General features: G+C 57.8%; 3 protein-coding genes across 3 annotated transcripts; all 3 read right to left on the reverse strand.

The window, feature by feature from the left end:
- LOC146541968 (calumenin-like) lies at positions 1-21,215 on the reverse strand (the record flags this gene model as incomplete). The annotated part of the gene is given in 5 exon segments (XM_085215184.1): positions 1-90; positions 2,783-2,949; positions 5,556-5,749; positions 20,990-21,023; positions 21,026-21,215. Coding segments are annotated over 5 exon segments (657 nt in total), but the record flags the coding sequence as incomplete, so codon positions are not given.
- Positions 7,603-9,662, reverse strand: LOC146541969 (uncharacterized). The gene is made up of 3 exons (XM_085215181.1): positions 9,659-9,662; positions 8,491-9,418; positions 7,603-7,810 (listed from the first exon to the last, which is right to left on the reverse strand). Exons 1-3 carry the CDS (start codon positions 9,660-9,662, stop codon positions 7,603-7,605), a joined length of 1,140 nt encoding a protein of 379 aa, XP_085071307.1.
- On the reverse strand, positions 9,492-11,827 carry LOC146541970 (uncharacterized). The gene is made up of 2 exons (XM_085215182.1): positions 11,054-11,827; positions 9,492-10,951 (listed from the first exon to the last, which is right to left on the reverse strand). Exons 1-2 carry the CDS (start codon positions 11,825-11,827, stop codon positions 10,046-10,048), a joined length of 1,680 nt encoding a protein of 559 aa, XP_085071308.1. The 3' UTR covers positions 9,492-10,045.
- Positions 21,216-21,440: the final 225 nt, after the last annotated feature.

A 21,440-nucleotide genomic window follows, 5' to 3' on the forward strand; every position in this document is an offset into this window, starting at 1 on the left:
TGGGACGCTGGGATCTGGGCTGGGCTCACCGATGTACTCCTCCAGGTCGATGAAGCCGTCGCCGTTCTTATCGATGTCCTCCATCGTCTCCTGCGGGAACACAGCGGGGCCGACGTGGTGCGGGACCGGGAGCGGGGAGTGGGACGTGGGGGGCTGGGGGACACGGCGCGACCAGGGAGGGGGGACACACTGGGAATTGGGGTGCGGGTCTACGGGCACTTTGGGAATGGGACCCAACGGGAACCGGGACACATTGGGAATTGGGGTGGGGGTCTGTAGGGATATTGGGAACGGGACCCAGTGGGAACTGGGACACACTGGGAATTGGGGTGGGGGTCTGTAGGGATATTGGGAACGGGACCCAGTGGGAACCGGGACACACTGGGAATTGGGGTGGGGGTTTGTAGGGATATTGGGAACGGGACCAGTGGGAACCGGGACACACTGGGAATTGGGGTGGGGGTCTGTAGGGATATTGGGAACGGGACCCAGTGGGAACTGGGACACACTGGGAATTGGGGTGGGGGTCTGTAGGGATATTGGGAACGGGACCCAGTGGGAACCGGGACACACTGGGAATTGGGGTGGGGGTCTGTAGGGATATTGGGAACGGGACCCAGTGGGAACCGGGACACACTGGGAATTGGGGTGGGGGTCTGTAGGGATATTGGGAACGGGACCAGTGGGAACCGGGACACACTGGGAATTGGGGTGGGGGTCTGTAGGGATATTGGGAACGGGACCCAGTGGGAACCGGGACACACTGGGAATTGGGGTGGGGGTCTGTAGGGATATTGGGAACGGGACCCAGTGGGAACTGGGACACACTGGGAATTGGGGTGGGGGTCTGTAGGGATATTGGGAACGGGACCAGTGGGAACTGGGACACACTGGGAATTGGGGTGGGGGTCTGTAGGGATATTGGGAACGGGACCCAGTGGGAACTGGGACACACTGGGAATTGGGGTGGGGGTCTGTAGGGATATTGGGAACGGGACCCAGTGGGAACTGGGACACACTGGGAATTGGGGTGGGGGTCTGTAGGGATATTGGGAACGGGACCCAGTGGGAACTGGGACACACTGGGAATTGGGATGGGGGTCTGTAGGGATATTGGGAACGGGACCCAATGGGAACTGGGACACACTGGGAATTGGGGTGGGGGTCTGTAGGGATATTGGGAACGGGACCCAGTGGGAACCGGGACACACTGGGAATTGGGGTGGGGGTCTGTAGGGATATTGGGAACGGGACCCAGTGGGAACTGGGACACACTGGGAATTGGGGTGGGGGTCTGTAGGGATATTGGGAACGGGACCCAATGGGAACTGGGACCCACTGGGAATTGAGTCCCAATGGGGAACTAAGGATGGGGACTGACTGGGAATTGGGATCCAGTGGGGAACTGGGGATGGACACCCAGTGGAAACTGGGAGCCAATGGGGAACTGGAAATTGGGACCCACTGGGAACTGGGACCCAAAGGGGAACTGGGGGTGAGGATCAACTGGGAACCGGGACCAGATGGGGAACTGGGAATTGGGACCCAGCAGGGAACTGGGATCCAGTGTGGAACTGGGAATTGGGACCCAACATGGAACTGGGGATGGGGACCCACTGGGAATTGGGACTCAATGGGAAACTGGGGATGGGGATCAACTGGGATTTGGGCCCAATGGGGAATTGAGGCTGAGGACCTATGGGGTGTTGGGACCCAATGGGGAACTGGGAATTGAGACCCATCAAGAACCCACAGGGTCCACAGGGGACCCACAGGGAATTGGGGACCCCCTGGAAACCAGGAGACACAATGAACTGGGGGTGGGGATCCACTGGGATTTGGACCCAATGGGAACTGGGACCTACTGGGAATTGGGACCCACTGGGGAACTGGGGTTGGAAATCCACTGGGAACTGGGACTCAATGGGGAACTGGGGTTGTGACCCACTGGGAACTGGGACCCAATGAGAACTGGGAAAGGGGACCCACTGGGAATTGAGAGCCAAAGGGGAACTGGGGGTGAGGATCAGCTGGGAACTGGGACCAGCTGGGAACTGGGACTCAATGGGGAACTGGAGATGGGGATGCACTGAGAAATGGGATCCACTGGAAACTGGGGATCGGGCCCCAGTGGAAACTGGGACCCAATGGGAACTGGAGATAGGGATCCAATGGGAATGGGGACCCAATGGGAACTGGGGATGGGGACCCACTGGGAACTGGGATCCACTGGGAAGTGGGGACCCAATGGGAACTGGAGATGGGGACCCACTGGGAACTGGGATCCACTGGGAACTGGGACCCAATGGGAACTGGGAACCCACTGGGAACTGGGACCCACTGGGGAACTGGGACCCACTGGGGAACTGAGGATGGGGACCCATGGGAACGGGGACCCACTGGGAATGGGGACCCACTGGGGAACTGGGGATGGCGACCCAATGGGAACTGGGACCCAATGGGGAACTGGGACCCAATGGGGAACTGGGGATGGGGACCCACTGGGAACTGGGACCCCATGGGAACTGAGACCCACTGGGGAATTGGGGATGGGGACCCACTGGGGAACTGGGACCCACTGGGAACTGGGATCCACTGGGGAACTGGGATCCACTGGGAACTGGGGATGGGGACCCACTGGGAACGGGGATCCACTGGGAACGGGGACCCACTGGGGAACTGGGATCCACTGGGGAACTGGGATCCACTGGGAACTGGGGATGGGGCCCCAGTGGGAACTGGGACCCACTGGGAAGTGGGGAGCCGTGGGGCCGGGGCCCACCTGCACCACGATGTCCTTCATGTAGTCGTACTCCTCAGGGTGCAGGAAGGCGGTGAACTCCTCCTTGGTGGCCGCCATGTCGCCGTCGCGGTCCGCCATCTTGAAGCGCCGCTCGTCGCGCACCATCATCTGCTTGTAGTTGAAGCCGTCGTCGGGATCGGGGTCGTCTGTGGGGTGGCACCAATTAACAGCAATTAATTCCTCACCGAGCGCTCCGTTGCTTCCACACACCGCCGGGACGAGGGGAGGGGTCCAGCAGAGCAGCTGTGGGGGGTGCTTGGGGGGGGCGTGGGGAGCCATCGATTAGCACCGGCCTGGTGTTAATTAGGGCTTTGGGAGCTAATTAATAGGAAGGAGCTCCCTTTTACCTAATGCACCATTTCTTCCCCCAGAGGGCACAACCTAAGGGCGCTGATGGGGCAGGAGGAGGCTGAGGTGCTACGTGAAGGGGCTCTGGGAGGTCATCAAGGCTAATTAAGGTTCCGGGTGCTAATTAATAAAAAAGCGCCATCGGCCCCAAACTCCTTTTCCCTTTTAATTCACCTTTCCTCCCCCCAAATGGGGCAGCCCAAGGCCCCTGGGGGCGGGGGGAAGGGATGAGGCGTGCAAAGGTGACCCTGGGATGTCATCAAGGCCTCCTGGTGCTAATGAGGGCACTAATTAATGGCGCGGGGGTTTTCCCCTCCATCCCTCCTGTCCCCCTCACGCCAGAAGCCTGGGGGTCCTCTACTAACGAACGGCACGCTCGTTAGCACCTGGAGGCTCAGCTGGGAAGCAGAGGGGATGCAGGGGACTTCACCTAACCCCAACCCCAACCCCAATCCCTAACCCCACATCCAAACCCTAACCCCAACCCCTAACCCTAATCCTAATCCTAATACTCTGACTCCTAATCCTAACCCCTAACCCTAATCCCGGACTATAGCCCTAACCCCACATCTAAACCCTAATCCTAACCAAAATCCCATATCCAAATCCTAACATATCCATATCCCAATACCCTAACTCCAACCCCTAACCCTAATCCCTAACCCAAAGCTGAATACCCTGACCCCCAACCCCTGACCCTAACCCTGATCCCTAACCCAAACGTGAATACCCTGACCCCGACCCCAACCCCAAACCCTAACCCTAACCCCAACCCCGACTCTGACCCCAACCCCTAAATATAACCCCGGACCATAACCCTAACCCCACATTCAAACCCTAATCCTAACCAAAACCCCATATCCTAATCCTATACCCTAACTCCAACCCCTAACCCTAATCCCTAACCCAAACCTGAATACCCTGATCCCTAACCGTGATCCCAAACCCTAACCCCTAACCCCAACCCCTGACTCTGACCCCAACCCCTAACCAAAACCCCAACCCCAAAACCCAACCCCAAATCCTCGCCCCTAACCAAAACACAACTCCTAACCCCAACCCCAAATCCTGACCCTTAACCAAAACACAACTCCTAACCCCAACCCCAAATCCTGACCCCTAACCAAAAACCAACCCCTAACCCCAACCCCAAATCCTGACCCCTAACCATAACCTCAACCCCAGTTCTCCTTTGGGATTGTGGGGTCAGGGGGCCATGGGGTCACAGGGTAGTGGGGTCGTGGGGTCAGAGGGTCATAGGGTTGGGGGTCGTGGGGTCACAGGGTAGTGGGGTCACATAGTCATGGGGCCATGGGGTCATGGAGTCACAGGGTTCTGGGATTGTGGGCTCACAGGGTTCTGGGGCCATGGGGTCACAGGTAGTGGGGTCATGGGGTCATAGGGTTGTGAGGTCACAGGGTTGTGAGGTCACGGGGTTGTGGGGTCACGGGGTTGTGGGGTCACGGGGTTGTGGGGTCAGGGGGCCATAGGGTCGCAGGGTCATGGGGTCACAGGGTTGTGAGGCCATGGGGTCACAGGATTGTGCAGTTGTGGGGTCACAGGGTCACAGGGTCATAGGGTTGTGGGGTCTGGGGGCCATAGGGTCGCAGGGTCATGGGGTCACAGGGTTGCGGGGCCATGAGGCCATGGGGTCACAGGGTTGTGAAGTTGTGGAGTCACAGGGTTGTGAGACCATGGGGTCACAGGGTTGTGCAGTTGTGGGGTCACAGGGTTGTGGGGTTGTGGGGCCACAGGGTTGTGGGGTCACAGGGTCACAGGGTTGTGCAGTTGTGGGGTCACAGGATTGTGCAGCTGTGGGGTCACAGGGTTGTGGGGTCACAGGGTCACAGGGTCATGGGGTCGCAGGGTTGTGGGGCCATGGGGTCACAGGGTTGCAGGGCCATGAGGCCATGGGGTCACAGGGTTGTGGGGTCATGGGGTCACAGGGTTGTGGGGTCTGGGGGCCATAGGGTTGCATGGTCATGGGGTCACAGGGTTGTGAGACCATGGGGTCACAGGGTTGTGCAGTTGTGGGGCCACAGGGTTGTGGGGCCATGGGGTCACAGGGTTGTGGGGCCATGGGGTCACAGGGTCATGGGGTCACGGGATTGTGGGGTCATGGGGTCACAGGGTTGTGCAGTTGTGGGGTCACAGGGTTGTGCAGTTGTGGGGTCACAGGGTTGTGGGGTCACGGGGTCACAGGGTTGTGGGGTCACAGGGTCACAGGGTTGTGAGGCCATGGGGTCACAGGGTTGTGCAGTTGTGGGGTCACAGGGTTGTGCAGTTGTGGGGTCACGGGGTTGTGCAGTTGTGGGGTCACGGGGTTGTGGGGCCATGGGGCCACGAGGTCACAGGGTCACGAGGTCACAGGGTCGCGAGGTCACAGGGTCGCGAGGTCACGCACCCAGGACGGAGCCGTAGGTGGCGTTGCGGTACTCGTCCCACGACACGGCGCCGTCCCCATTGAGGTCGTGGCCCTTCCACTGCCGCTCCACGTCCTCGTAAATCCAGCGCTTCTGAGCGAACTTGATCCACTCCTTCAGCTCCTCCACCGTCACGAAGCCGTCCTTGTCGCCGTCGATCTTGACGACGATTTTGCTGCGAGCGAACGCGGAGCACAGCGGCACCGGCTTTACAACGGCGAGCGGCGCGCGGCCACGGCACCGCCGAGCTGCGGGATGCTGGGTCGGGACCCTCAGCTCTGCCCTTATTCCTGCCCTTATTCCTGCCCTTATTCCTACCCCCAGCTCTGCCCTTATTCCTGCCCTTATTCCTACCCTCAGCTCTGCCCTTATTCCTGCCCTTATTCCTACCCCCAGCTCTGCCCTTATTCCTGCCCTTATTCCTACCCCCAGCTCTGCCCTTATTCCTGCCCTTATTCCTGCCCTTATTCCTACCCTCAGCTCTGCCCTTATTCCTGCCCTTATTCCTACCCCCAGCTCTGCCCTTATTCCTGCCCTTATTCCTACCCCCAGCTCTGCCCTTATTCCTGCCCTTATTCCTACCCCCAGCTCTGCCCTTATTCCTGCCCTCAGCTCTGCCCTTATTCCTGCCCTCAGCTCTGCCCTTATTCCTGCCCTCAGCTCTGCCCTTATTCCTGCCCTTATTCCTGCCCTTATTCCTACCCCAGCTCTGCCCTTATTCCTGCCCTTATTCCTGCCCCCAGCTCTGCCCTTATTCCTGCCCTTATTCCTACCCCCAGCTCTGCCCTTATTCCTGCCCTTATTCCTGCCCTTATTCCTACCCTCAGCTCTGCCCTTATTCCTGCCCTTATTCCTGCCCTTATTCCTACCCTCAGCTCTGCCCTTATTCCTGCCCTTATTCCTGCCCTTATTCCTACCCTCAGCTCTGCCCTTATTCCTACCCTTATTCCTACCCCCAGCTCTGCCCTTATTCCTGCCCTCAGCTCTGCCCTTATTCCTGCCCTCAGCTCTGCCCTTATTCCTGCCCTTATTCCTGCCCTTATTCCTACCCTCAGCTCTGCCCTTATTCCTGCCCTTATTCCTACCCCCAGCTCTGCCCTTATTCCTGCCCTTATTCCTACCCCCAGCTCTGCCCTTATTCCTGCCCTTATTCCTGCCCTTATTCCTGCCCTCAGCTCTGCCCTTATTCCTGCCCTCAGCTCTGCCCTTATTCCTACCCCCAGCTCTGCCCTTATTCCTGCCCTCAGCTCTGCCCTTATTCCTGCCCTTATTCCTGCCCTTATTCCTACCCCCAGCTCTGCCCTTATTCCTGCCCTTATTCCTGCCCTCAGCTCTGCCCTTATTCCTGCCCTCAGCTCTGCCCTTTATTCCTGCCCTCAGCTCTGCCCTTATTCCTGCCCTTATTCCTGCCCTTATTCCTACCCCCAGCTCTGCCCTTATTCCCGCCCTTATTCCTGCCCTTATTCCTGCCCTTATTCCTACCCTCAGCTCTGCCCTTATTCCTGCCCTCAGCTCTGCCCTTATTCCTGCCCTTATTCCTGCCCTTATTCCTGCCCTTATTCCTGCCTTTATTCCTGCCCTTATTCCTGCCCTTATTCCTGCCCTTATTCCTGCCTTTATTCCTGCCCTTATTCCTACCCTCAGCTCTGCCCTTATTCCTGCCCTTATTCCTGCCCTTATTCCTACCCCAGCTCTGCCCTTATTCCCGCCCTTATTCCTGCCCTTATTCCTGCCCTTATTCCTACCCTCAGCTCTGCCCTTATTCCTGCCCTCAGCTCTGCCCTTATTCCTGCCCTTATTCCTGCCCTTATTCCTACCCTCAGCTCTGCCCTTATTCCTGCCCTTATTCCTACCCCCAGCTCTGCCCTTATTCCTACCCCCAGCTCTGCCCTTATTCCTACCCTCAGCTCTACTCTTATTCCTACCCCCAGCTCTGCCCTTATTCCTGCCCTTATTCCTGCCCTTATTCCTGCCCTCAGCTCTGCCCTTATTCCTGCCCTCAGCTCTGCCTTATTCCTGCCCTTATTCCTACCCCAGCTCTGCCCTTATTCCTACCCCCAGCTCTGCCCTTATTCCTACCCTCAGCTCTACTCTTATTCCTACCCCCAGCTCTGCCCTTATTCCTGCCCTTATTCCTGCCCTTATTCCTGCCCTCAGCTCTGCCCTTATTCCTGCCCTCAGCTCTGCCCTTATTCCTGCCCTTATTCCTACCCCCAGCTCTGCCCTTATTCCTACCCTTATTCCTGCCCTTATTCCTGCCCTTATTCCTACCCCCAGCTCTGCCCTTATTCCTGCCCTTATTCCTACCCTCAGCTCTGCCCTTATTCCTGCCCTTATTCCTACCCCAGCTCTGCCCTTATTCCTGCCCTTATTCCTGCCCTTATTCCTGCCCTTATTCCTACCCTCAGCTCTGCCCTTATTCCTGCCCTTATTCCTACCCTCAGCTCTGCCCTTATTCCTACCCCCAGCTCTGCCCTTATTCCTGCCCTCAGCTCTGCCCTTATTCCTGCCCTTATTCCTACCCTTATTCCTACCCCCAGCTCTGCCCTTATTCCTGCCCTTATTCCTGCCCTCAGCTCTGCCCTTATTCCTGCCCTCAGCTCTGCCCTTATTCCTACCCTCAGCTCTGCCCTTATTCCTGCCCTTATTCCTGCCTCAGCTCTGCCCTTATTCCTGCCCTCAGCTCTGCCCTTATTCCTGCCCTTATTCCTGCCCTTATTCCTACCCCCAGCTCTGCCCTTATTCCCGCCCTTATTCCTGCCCTTATTCCTGCCCTTATTCCTACCCTCAGCTCTGCCCTTATTCCTGCCCTCAGCTCTGCCCTTATTCCTGCCCTTATTCCTGCCCTTATTCCTACCCTCAGCTCTGCCCTTATTCCTGCCTTATTCCTACCCCCAGCTCTGCCCTTATTCCTACCCCAGCTCTGCCCTTATTCCTACCCTCAGCTCTACTCTTATTCCTACCCCCAGCTCTGCCCTTATTCCTGCCCTTATTCCTGCCCTTATTCCTGCCCTCAGCTCTGCCCTTATTCCTGCCCTCAGCTCTGCCCTTATTCCTGCCCTTATTCCTACCCCCAGCTCTGCCCTTATTCCTACCCCCAGCTCTGCCCTTATTCCTACCCTCAGCTCTACTCTTATTCCTACCCCCAGCTCTGCCCTTATTCCTGCCCTTATTCCTGCCCTTATTCCTGCCCTCAGCTCTGCCCTTATTCCTGCCCTCAGCTCTGCCCTTATTCCTGCCCTTATTCCTACCCCAGCTCTGCCCTTATTCCTACCCTTATTCCTGCCCTTATTCCTGCCCTTATTCCTGCCCTTATTCCTACCCCCAGCTCTGCCCTTATTCCTGCCCTTATTCCTACCCTCAGCTCTGCCCTTATTCCTACCCCCAGCTCTGCCCTTATTCCTGCCCTCAGCTCTGCCCTTATTCCTGCCCTTATTCCTGCCCTTATTCCTGCCCTCAGCTCTGCCCTTATTCCTGCCCTTATTCCTGCCCTTATTCCTGCCCTTATTCCTGCCCTCAGCTCTGCCCTTATTCCTGCCCTTATTCCTGCCCTTATTCCTGCCCTTATTCCTGCCTTTATTCCTGCCCTTATTCCTGCCCTTATTCCTGCCCTTATTCCTGCCTTTATTCCTGCCCTTATTCCTACCCTCAGCTCTGCCCTTATTCCTGCCCTTATTCCTGCCCTTATTCCTACCCCCAGCTCTGCCCTTATTCCTGCCCTCAGCTCTGCCCTTATTCCTGCCCTCAGCTCTATTTTCAGCTCTACTCTTAGCTCTGCTCCTGGCTCTACACCTGGTTCTACTCCTGGCTCTGCTCGTAGTTCCACACCTGGCCCTACCTCTGGCTCAGCCCTTGGCCCTACTCTTTGTTCTACTCCTGGCCCTACTCTTCGTTCTACTCCTGGCCCTACTCTTCGTTCTACTCCTGGCCCTACTCTTCGTTCTACTCCTGGCCCTACTCTTCGTTCTTCTCCTGGCCCTACTCTTCGTTCTACTCCTGGCCCTACTCTTCGTTCTACTCAGTTCTACTTTTGGCTTCTGAGCTCTACTCTTGGCTCTCCTCTTAGTTCTATTCTAGCTCCTACTCATAGCTCTACTCCTGCCCCTACTCCTGGCCCTACTCTTAGCTCTACTCTTGACCCTACTCTTGGCTCTACTCCTGGCTGTACTCCTGGCTCTTCTGGCCCTACTCTTAGCTCTACTCTCCTACACTCATAGTTCTACTCTCGATTCTACTCGCAGATCTACTCCTGGCCCTACTTTCGTCTCAGCTCTTGACTCCACTCTTGATTCTAGTCCTGGCCCCATTCCTGGCTCCACTCTTAGTTCTACTCCTGGCTCTACTTTAAGTTCTGCTCTTGGCTCCGCTCTTAGTTCTACTCTCAGCTCTGCTCCTCGCTCTACTCCTGGTTCTCGGTCCTCTCTTGGTCCCACTCCCGGCTCCACTCTTAGCCCTACTCTTAGCCCTACTCTTAGCTCAATTTCTGGCTCTGCTCCTCATTCTGCTCTCTGCTGTACACACTCTTGGTTCCACTCTTAGGCTTACTCCTGGCTCTACTCTTAGTTCTACTCTTGGCTCCACTCTTAGTTCTACTCTTGGCTCTACTCTTAGGTTTACTCCTGGCTCTCCTCTTAGTTCTACTCCTGGCTCCACTCTTAGGTTTACTCCTGGCTCCACTCTTAGTTCTACTCTTGGCTCCACTCTTAGGTTTACTCCTGGCTCCACTCTTAGTTCTACTCTTGGCTCTACTCTTAGGTTTACTCCTGGCTCTACTCTTAGTTCTACTCCTGGCTCCACTCTTAGGTTTACTCCTGGCTCTACTCTTAGTTCTATTCCTGGCTCTCCTCTTAGGTTTACTCCTGGCTCTCCTCTTAGTTCTATTCCTGGCTCTACTCTTAGGTTTACTCCTGGCTCCACTCTTAGTTCTACTCCTGGCTCCACTCTTAGGTTTACTCCTGGCTCTCCTCTTAGTTCTACTCCTGGCTCTCCTCTTAGTTCTACTCCTGCCTCTACTCTTAGGTTTACTCCTGGCTCCACTCTTAGTTCTACTCTTGGCTCTACTCTTAGGTTTACTCCTGGCTCTACTCTTAGTTCTACTCCTGGCTTTACTCTTAGGTTTACTCCTGCCTCTACTCTTAGTTCTACTCCTGGCTCTACTCTTAGGTTTACTCCTGGCTCTACTCTTAGCTCTACTCTTGGCTTTGCTCTGGGCTCCGCTCTCGGCTCCGCTCCTGGCTTTTCCTTCCCTCCTTCTTGGCTCTACCCCCGGCTCTGCCCTTCTCTTCTCTTCTCTTCTCTTCCCCCCCTGCTGCCCCTCCTCCCACCCCCGCTCTTCCTCCCCTCGCGGCTCCCCTCCATCCCCTCTCTTTCCTCCTGGCTCCCCTCCCAGCCCTACTCAGCTTCGCCTTTTTCCTGGCTCTCCCCGCACCCCGCTCCCATCGCAGACTTACGGCTCTACCCCCCCAACCCCACCCCGCACTTTGCTCTCATCCCCCCCCTCCCCGCCCTCCTCCTCCCCTCCCCCCACCCCCCACCCGGCCGTATTTTTAGCCCCCCACTGCGCCGTATTTTTAGCAGCAGCTGCCCAGGAGAAGCCGCGGCAGGAATGCGGGACGCGGCTCGGCATTAAGGTGGAGGCGCAGAGTTGCGCCCCGCTGCCCCGGAGGCCGCACGGCGTTCCCGACCCCCCGGCCGGGGCTCGGGGGGGATTTGGGGACGGCCGTGGGGTGCGTTGGGATCGGGGGCCGGGGGTTCGCCGCTGGGATCCCCCCGACGCCACCAGGAGCCCCGCGGGGCCGGGGCCGCCCTTAAGGAGCCGCGCCAGGAACGCCGCGCTGAGCCGCGCTGCGGGACGGCAGCGCCCAGCAGCAGCTGTGGGGCGGCCCCATAGCGCACGGGTGGCGGCGGCCCCATAGCGCGGGGTGGCAGCGGCCCCATAGCGCGGGGTGGCAGCGGCCCCATAGCGCGGGGTGGCAGCGGCCCCATAGCGCGGGGTGGCAGCGGCCCCATAGCGCGGGGTGGCAGCGGCCCCATAGCGCGGGTGGGGCGGCGGCCCATAGCGCGGGGTGGCGGCGGCCCCATAGCGCGGGGTGGCGGCGGCCCCATAGCGCACGGGTGGCGGCGGCCCCATAGCGAGGGGTGGCGGCGGTCCCATAGCGCACGGGTGGCGGCGGCCCATAGCGCACGGGTGGCGGCGGCCCCATAGCGCACGGGTGGCGGCGGCCCCATAGCGCACGGGTGGCGGCGGCCCCATAGCGCACGGATGGCGGCGGCCCCATAGCGCACGGATGGCGGTGGCCCCACAGCGCACGGATGGCGGCAGCCCCAGCCATGAATGCTGGGGGGCCAGGACTGGACCCCAACATCGCGACTGACCCCAAAGCTGTGAGCAACCCCAGACCCCAAAGCTGTAAGCGACCCCAAACCCATGAGTACACCCAGATCCCAAAGCTGTGAGCGACCCCAAACCCATGAGTACACCCAGATCCCAAAGCTGTGAGCGACCCCAAAACCACGAGTAGTCCCTGATACCAAAGCTGTGAGCGACCCCAAAACCACGAGTAGTCCCTGATACCAAAGCTGTGACCAACCCCAGACCCCAAAGCTGTGAGCGACCCTAAAACCACAAGTGGTCCCTGACCCCAAAGCTGTGAGCGACCCTAAACCCCAAAGCTGTGACCAACCCCAGACCCCAAAGCTGTGAGCGACCCTAAAACAATGAGTGGTCCCTGACCCCAAAGCTGTGAGCGACCCTAAACCCCAAAGCTGTGACCAACCCCAGACCCCAAAGCTGTGAGTGATCCTAAAACCACAAGTGGTCCCTGACCCCAAAGATGTGAGCGACCCTAAACCCCAAAGCTGTGACCAACCCCAGACCCCAAAGCTGTGAGCGACCCTAAAACAATGAGTGGCCCCAGACCCCAAAGCCGTGCGCACCCTCAGGTCCCGACAGCACCAAAACTGGGACATTTCCCAAGAAATTCCCACCACTTTTCCCCCAAACGCAGCCCCCAGCTGCGCCCCGTGACACCGACGGCTGTCACCAAAATCTGGGCTCATTCACCAAAATCCCCACATTTTGCACCAAAAAATAATATATATATAAAAAAAAAGCACTTTCTGGGCGGATCCCTGCAGCGCGAGCAAAGAAAATTGCAACCAAAATCCCGACATTCTGCTCACAAAAAGCCCCTCCTGGGCCAATTCCTAAGGGCAAACCACCACCATTCCCACACTTTGCGCCAAAATTCCGACATTTCCCCCCAAAATTCGCACGTTTTTCACCAAAATTCTCACATTAAAAAAAAAAAAATACAGCTCGCGGGCGGATCCCAGCAGTGTAAGCTATGAAAATTGCAACGCCGCTCAGGAAAATTCGGATAATTTCACCCAAAAAGAACTTCTCAGTGGATTCCTCAGTGCTCACCACCAAAATTCTCCTTTTTCATGAAAATTCCCACGTTTTTTTACCCAAATTCCAACATTTCCCACAAAAAACCCACAGCTCCCAGGTTGATTCGTGGAAGATAAACTATGAAAATTTCAACGCTTTTCAAGAAATGTCAAATATTTTCCCCAAAAAAGAATTTCCCCCCACGGATTACTGAGCGCTCAGCGCCAAAATTCAGACATTTTTGACCAAAATTCCACTGTTTTTCACCAGAATTCTGACTTCTTTTAAAAGCCACCGCAGCTCCCAGGTGGATCCCAGCACTGTAAGCTATGAAAATTCCAACACTCTTTATGAAAATCCCGATATTTTCGGCCAAAAAGAACCTCTGCAGTGGATTCCTCAGTGCTCACCACCAAATTTGTCATTTTCCCCCAAAATTCCAACGTTTTCCCCCAAAATTCCGTTTTCCCCCAACCTATCACAGCTCCCAGGCAGAATCATGCAGTCAAGCTATGAAAATTGCAACCATTTCCATGAAAATTCCAGTATTTTCACCCAAAAAGAGCTTCCGGGGCGCACAACCCCAAAATTCCAACATTTCTCACCAAATTCTGACTTTTTCACCAAAATTCCGACACTTTTCACCAAGAAAACCCTCTTGTCAGATTCCCAGGATGGGAGACGCGAAAACTGCGTTCTCACTAATTAGAGGGTTTGTTTGGGAGTTAATTAGGGGTAATGCTTTGTTCTCATTAACCAGGAGCTTTGCTTTGGTGTTAATTAGGAGAAAGAGGTTTCTTCTCATTAACCAGGAGGTTCGTTTTGGTGTTAATTAGGAGGAAGAGGTTTGTTCTCATTAACCAGGAGGTTCGTTTTGGTGTTAATTAGGAGGAAGAGGTTTGTTCTCATTAACCAGGAGGTTCGTTTTGGTGTTAATTAGGAGGAAGAGGTTTGTTCTCATTAACCAGGAGGTTCGTTTTGGTGTTAATTAGGAGGAAGAGGTTTGTTCTCATTAACCAGGAGGTTCGTTTTGGTGTTAATTAGGAGGAAGAGGTTTGTTCTCATTAACCAGGAGGTTCGTTTTGGTGTTAATTAGGAGGAAGAGGTTTGTTCTCATTAACCAGGAGGTTCATTTTGGTTGTTAATTAAGAGGAAGCGCTTCATTTTCACCAACCACGAGGTCCATATTGGAGCTAATTACAGGGCAGCGCTTCGTTGGCGCTAATTGGGGCTAATTGGTGGCGACAGGGGAACGTGGCGGTGTTGCGGGCACCATGGGGTCGTTAGGGTCAGAATCGACCTTTAGGATCACCAAGAGCACCCATCCCCACCATGGACACCAAACTGCCACCCCAAATGGGATCACGGGGTCGTTAGGGTCAGGAAATCCCTTTAGGACCATCAAATCCACCCATCCCCACCATGGACACCAAACTGTGACCCCAAATGGGATCACGGGGTCGTTAGGGTCGGAATCGACCTTTAGGATCACCAAGAGCATCCATCCCCACCATGGACACCAAAGACACCAAACTGCCAACCCAAATGGGATTGAGGGGTTGTTAGGGTCAGGAAATCCCTTTAGGACCATCAAATCCACGCATCCCCACCATGGACACCAAACTGCGACCCTAAATGGGATCACGGGGTCATTAGGGTCAGGAAAGACCTCCAGGACCACCCGTCACCACCATGGCCACAAACTGCGACCCTAAATGGGATCATGGGATCGTTAGGGTCAGGAAACCCCTCTGGGACCACCAGGACCACCCATCCCCACCATGGCCACAGACTGTGACCCTAAAAGGGATCATGGGATCGTTAGGGTCAGGAAAGACCTCCAGGACCACCAGGACCACCCATCCCCACCATAGCCACAAACTGTGACCCTAAATAGAATCACGGGGTCGTTAGGGTCAGGAAATCCCTCTGGGACCACTAGGACCACCCATCCCCACCATGGCCACAAATTGTGACCCTAAATGGGATCACGGGGTCATTAGGGTCAGGAAAGACCTCCAGGACCCCAAGTCCACCCATCCCCACCATGGCCACAAACGGAGACCCTAAATGGGATCACGGGGTCATTAGGGTCAGGAAAGACCTCCAGGACCACCAGGACCACCCATCCCCACCATGGCCACAAACTGTGACCCTAAAAGTGATCATGGGATCATTAGGGTCAGGAAAGACCTCCAGGACCACCCATCCCCACCATGGACACCAAACTGAGACCCTAAATGGGATCACGGGGTCATTAGGGTCAGGAAAGACCTCCAGGACCCCAAGTCCACCCATCCCCACCATGGCCACAAATTGTGACCCCAAATGGGATCACGGGGTCATTAGGGTCAGGAAATCCCTTTGGGACCACCAGGACCACCCATCCCCACCATAGCCACAAACTGTGACCCTAAATAGGATCACGGGGTCGTTAGGGTCAGGAAATCCCTCTGGGACCACTAGGACCACCCATCCCCACCATGGCCACAGACTGTGACCCTAAAAGGGATCATGGGATCGTTAGGGTCAGGAAAGACCTCCAGGACCACCAGGACCACCCATCCCCACCATGGCCACAAATTGTGACCCCAAATGGGATCACGGGGTCATTAGGGTCAGGAAATCCCTTTGGGACCACCAGGACCACCCATCCCCACCATAGCCACAAACTGTGACCCTAAATAGGATCACGGGGTCATTAGGGTCAGGAAATCCCTTTGGGACCACCAGGACCACCCATCCCCACCATGGCCACAAATTGTGACCCTAAATGGGATCACGGGGTCATTAGGGTCAGGAAATCCCTTTGGGACCACCAGGACCACCCATCCCCACCATAGCCACAAACTGTGACCCTAAATAGGATCACGGGGTCGTTAGGGTCAGGAAATCCCTCTGGGACCACCAGGACCACCCATCCCCACCATGGCCACCAAATTGTGACCCCAAATGGGATCACGGGGTCATTAGGGTCAGGAAATCCCTTTGGGACCTCCAGGACCACCCATCCCCACCATGGCCACAGACTGTGACCCTAAAAGGGATCATGGGATCGTTAGGGTCAGGAAAGACCTCCAGGACCACCAGGACCACCCATCCCCACCATGGCCACAAACTGTGACCCCAAATGGGATCACGGGGTCATTAGGGTCAGGAAAGACCTCCAGGACCACCAGGACCACCCATCCCCACCATAGCCACAAACTGTGACCCTAAATAGGATCACGGGGTCGTTAGGGTCAGGAAATCCCTCTGGGACCACTAGGACCACCCATCCCCACCATGGCCACAGACTGTGACCCTAAAAGGGATCATGGGATCGTTAGGGTCAGGAAAGACCTCCAGGACCACCAGGACCACCCATCCCCACCATGGCCACAAACTGTGACCCTAAATGGGATCACGGGGTCATTAGGGTCAGGAAATCCCTTTAGGACCATCAAATCCACGCATCCCCACCATGGACACCAAACTGCGACCCTAAATGGGATCATGGGATCGTTAGGGTCAGGAAACCCCTCTGGGACCACCAGGACCACCCATCCCCACCATGGCCACAGACTGTGACCCTAAAAGGGATCATGGGATCGTTAGGGTCAGGAAAGACCTCCAGGACCACCAGGACCACCCATCCCCACCATAGCCACAAACTGTGACCCTAAATAGGATCACGGGGTCGTTAGGGTCAGGAAATCCCTCTGGGACCACTAGGACCACCCATCCCCACCATGGCCACAGACTGTGACCCTAAAAGGGATCATGGGATCGTTAGGGTCAGGAAACCCCTCTGGGATCACCAGGACCACCCATCCCCACCATGGCCACAAACTGTGACCCCAAATGGGATCACGGGGTCATTAGGGTCAGGAAATCCCTTTGGGACCACCAGGACCACCCATCCCCACCATGGCCACAAACTGTGACCCTAAATGGGATCACGGGATCGTTAGGGTCAGGAAATCCCTCTGGGACCACTAGGACCACCCATCCCCACCATGGCCACAGACTGTGACCCTAAATGGGATCATGGGATCGTTAGGGTCAGGAAACCCCTCTGGGACCACCAGGACCACCCATCCCCACCATGGCCACCAACCGCGTCCCTCAATAGGATCGCGGAATCTTTAGGGTTGGAAACGACCTATAGGATCACCAAATCCAAAAATCATCGCCATGTCTACTAACCCCATCCCTAAATAGGATCACGGAGCCGAGAGCGTTGGGGAAGATCTTTAGGATCACCAAGTCCCCCCATCAACCCATCTCCAACGTCACCCACCGAACCCTGATCCTAAATGGGATCGTGGAATCGGGAGGGTTGGAAAACGCCTTCAGGAGCAGCAAATCAAAGCATCACCGCCGTCACCCACCAAACCGCGTCCCTCTGTAGGGTCATGGAATCATTGGGGTCAGGAAATCCCTCTGGGATCGCCAAATCCACCCACCAGCGTCACCCACCAAACCGCGCCCCGAAATGGGATCGTGGACCCGTTAGGGTCGGGAAGGAGATCTCTACAACACCAACTCCGCCCATCCCCACCCGCCACAACCACGTCCCTAAATAGGATCACGGGATCATTAGGGTCAGAACTTCCTCTAGGATCAGCGAATCCAAAAATCATCACCGGGTCCACGGGCTCTTAAATAGGCTCGGGGAATAATTAGGGTTGGGAGCGTCCTCCAAGATCACCAAAGTCCCACAACCAACTCACCACCGCCCAACCCGTCCCTAAATGGGATCCCGGAGTCGTTAGAGGACAGAAACGCCCCATAGGGTCAGCAAATCCGCGGCCAACAAACGGCGTCCCTCAATAGGATCGTGGTGTCATTAAGGTCCAGAATCCCTCTGGGACCACCCAACTCACCAGCTGTGACCCACCAAACCCTGCCCCTAAATACCATCATGGAGTCACGAGGGCAGGACCACCAAATCCACCCGTCCCCCGCCACGGCCGCTGACCACCACCCTAAATAGGTTCAGGGAATCGTGAGCGTCGGGAAAGTCCTTTAGGATCATCAAGTCCACCACCATGGCTGTTAAGCACATCCCTAAATAGGGTCACGGAATCATCGGGATCAAGAAATCCCACGCGGACCCCCAAATCCATCCACCGCCAACGTCGCCCATCAAACCGCGTTCCTAAAAGGGATCACGGAAGCATCGGGGTGGGGAAATCCCTCTAGGATCACCAAATCCACGCATGACCAGCATCACCCACCGAACCCCGTCCCTAAATGGGATCGGGGAACCTTCAGGGTCAGGAAATCCCTCTGGGACCACCAAGACCATCCGCCCCACAACGGCCACTGACCAACACCCTCAATAGGGCCATGGAATCATGAGGGTCCGAAATCCCTCTGGGACCACCAAGACCACCCACCACCAGCAGCACCCACCAAACCACGTCCCTAAATGGGATCACGGAAGCATCGGGGCCAAGAAATCCCCTGGGACCACCCACCACCCCTTCCCCCCCCTCCCCACATCCAACCTCCCCACACCACCACACCGCCCCACATCCTCCTGCCGTTTCCCCCAATTCCGGACTCTTCACGTGGCCGAGGAGGGGTCCCTGACCCCAATCCCAGCGCATCCTGACCCCAATCCCAGTGCATCCTGACCCCAATCCCAGCGCATCCTGACCCCAATCCCAGCGCTCCCTGACCCCAATCCCAGCGCATCCTGACCCCAATCCCAGCGCATCCTGACCCCAATCCCAGCGCATCCTGACCCCAATCCCAGCGCTCCCTGACCCCAATCCCAGCGCATCCTGACCCCAATCCCAGCGCTCCCTGACCCCAATCCCAGCGCTCCCTGACCCCAATCCCAGCGCATCCTGACCCCAATCCCAGTGCATTGTTACCCCAACTCAGTGCTCCCTGACCCCAAGCCCAGCGCATCCTGACCCCAAACTCAGCGCATTGTGACCCCAACTCCGTGCTCCCTGACCCCAAGCCCAGCACTCCCTGACCCCAATCCCAGCGCATCCTGACCCCAATCCCAGCGCTCCCTGACCCCAACCCAGTGCTCCCTGACCCCAACCTCAGCGCTCCCTGACCCCAATCCCAGCGCTCCCTGACCCCAACCCCAGCGCTCCCTGACCCCAACCTCAGCGCTCCCTGACCCCAATCCCAGCGCTCCCTGACCCCAACCCCAGTGCATCGTTACCACAACTCTGTGCTCCCTGACCCCAACCCCAGCACATCCTGACCCCAATCCCAGCACATCCTGACCCCAATCCCAGCACATCCTGACCCCAACTTTGTGCTCCCTGACCCCAACCCCAGCGCTCCCTGACCCCCAACCCCCAACCCCAGCGCTCCCTGACCCCCAACCCCAGCGCTCCCTGACCCCCAACCCCCAACCCCAGCGCTCCCTGACCCCCAACCCCAGCGCTCCCTGACCCCAACCCCATCGCTCCCTGACCCCAAACCCAGTGCATCGTTATCCCAACTCCGTGCTCCCTGACCCCAACCCCAGCACATCCTGACCCCAATCCCAGCGCATCCTGACCCCAAACTCAGCGCATTGTTACCCCAACTTTGTGCTCCCTGACCCCAACCCCAGTGCTCTCTGACCCCAACTTTGTGCTCCCTGACCCCAACCCCAGCGCTCCCTGACCCCAACCCAGTGCATCGTTACCCCAACTCCAGTGCTCCCTGACCCCAACCCCAGCGCTCCCTGACCCCAAACCCAGTGCATCGTTACCCCAACTCCGTGCTCCCTGACCCCAACCCCAGCACATCCTGACCCCAATCCCAGCGCATCCTGACCCCAAACTCAGCGCATTGTTACCCCAACTCCAGCGCTCCCTGACCCCAACCCCAGCGCTCCCTGACCCCAATCCCAGCGCTCCCTGACCCCAATCCCAGCGCTCCCTGACCCCAACCCCAGCACTCCCTGACCCCAACCCCAGTGCATCGTTACCCCAACTCCGTGCTCCCTGACCCCAATCCCAGCGCATCCTGACCCCAACCCCAGCGCATCCTGACCCCAACCCCAGCACTCCCTGACCCCAACCCCAGCGCACCCTGACCCCAACCCCAGCGCACCCTGACCCCAACTCCGTGCTCCCTGACCCCAACTCCGTGCTCCCTGACCCCAACCCCAGCGCTCCCTGACCCCAACCCCAGCGCTCCCTGACCCCAACCCCAGCGCATCCTGACCCCAACCCCAGCGCTCCCTGACCCCAACCCCAGCGCACCCTGACCCCAACCCCAGCGCACCCTGACCCCAACTCCGTGCTCCCTGACCCCAACCCCAGCGCTCCCTGACCCCAACCCCAGCGCTCCCTGACCCCAACCCCAGTGCATCGTTACCCCAACTCCGTGCTCCCTGACCCCAATCCCAGCGCATCCTGACCCCAACCCCAGCGCTCCCTGACCCCAACCCCAGCGCATCCTGACCCCAACCCCAGCACTCCCTGACCCCAACCCCAGCGCTCCCTGACCCCAACCCCAGCGCTCCCTGACCCCAACCCCAGCGCTCCCTGACCCCAACCCCAGCGCTCCCTGACCCCAACCCCAGCGCTCCCTGACCCCAACCCCAGCGCATCCTGACCCCAACCCCAGCACTCCCTGACCCCAACCCCAGCGCACCCTGACCCCAACTCCGTGCTCCCTGACCCCAACTCCGTGCTCCCTGACCCCAACCCCAGCGCATCCTGACCCCAACCCCAGCGCATCCTGACCCCAACCCCAGCGCATCCTGACCCCAACCCCAGCACTCCCTGACCCCAACCCCAGCGCACCCTGACCCCAACCCCAGCGCACCCTGACCCCAACCCCAGCGCACCCTGACCCCAACCCCAGCGCATCCTGACCCCAACCCCAGCGCACCCTGACCCCAACCCCAGCGCACCCTGACCCCAACCCCAGCGCACCCTGACCCCAACTCCGTGCTCCCTGACCCCAACTCCGTGCTCCCTGACCCCAACCCCAGCGCATCCTGACCCCAACCCCAGTGCATCGTTACCCCAACTCCCAGCTCCCTGACCCCAACCCCAGCGCATCCTCACCCCCAGCCTCTCCTTGCTCTCCCCCCAGCGTCATCTGCCTCGTCAGCCCCCAGGAAGGCGTCGTTGACGTAGTCCAAGCTCCGCGCGTCGTCCTGACCCCTGTCGCCCAGCGGCGCCTCGCGGTCCACGCGCTCCTTCTTCTCCGTGGGTTTGCTGGCCACGCACCCCACGCTGAGCCACAGGAACAGCAGCAGCTCCAGGGTGCTCATGGTGACCTCCGCCGCCGCCTGCGGGGGGGGGGCGAAGGGGGGCGGCGTTAATTAGGGCTCTTAATGAGAGGGGAATGAATGGCTGGCGGAGGTGGGTTGGTGGGCCGGAGGGATCCGAGCGCATGGAGAGGGGTCGAGGAAAAGCGAAGGGAGGACAGGGAGAGGAGGCAATGGTGAGCGACGCGATGGGGAGATGTGGAGGGAGAAGGGGAAGGAGAGGGGGCGGGAGTGAAGGGTAGGGAG

Source organism: Meleagris gallopavo, unplaced genomic scaffold, assembly GCF_905368555.1.
Source record: "Meleagris gallopavo unplaced genomic scaffold, MGAL_WU_HG_1.1 scaffold_8, whole genome shotgun sequence".
NCBI lineage: Eukaryota > Metazoa > Chordata > Aves > Galliformes > Phasianidae > Meleagris > Meleagris gallopavo.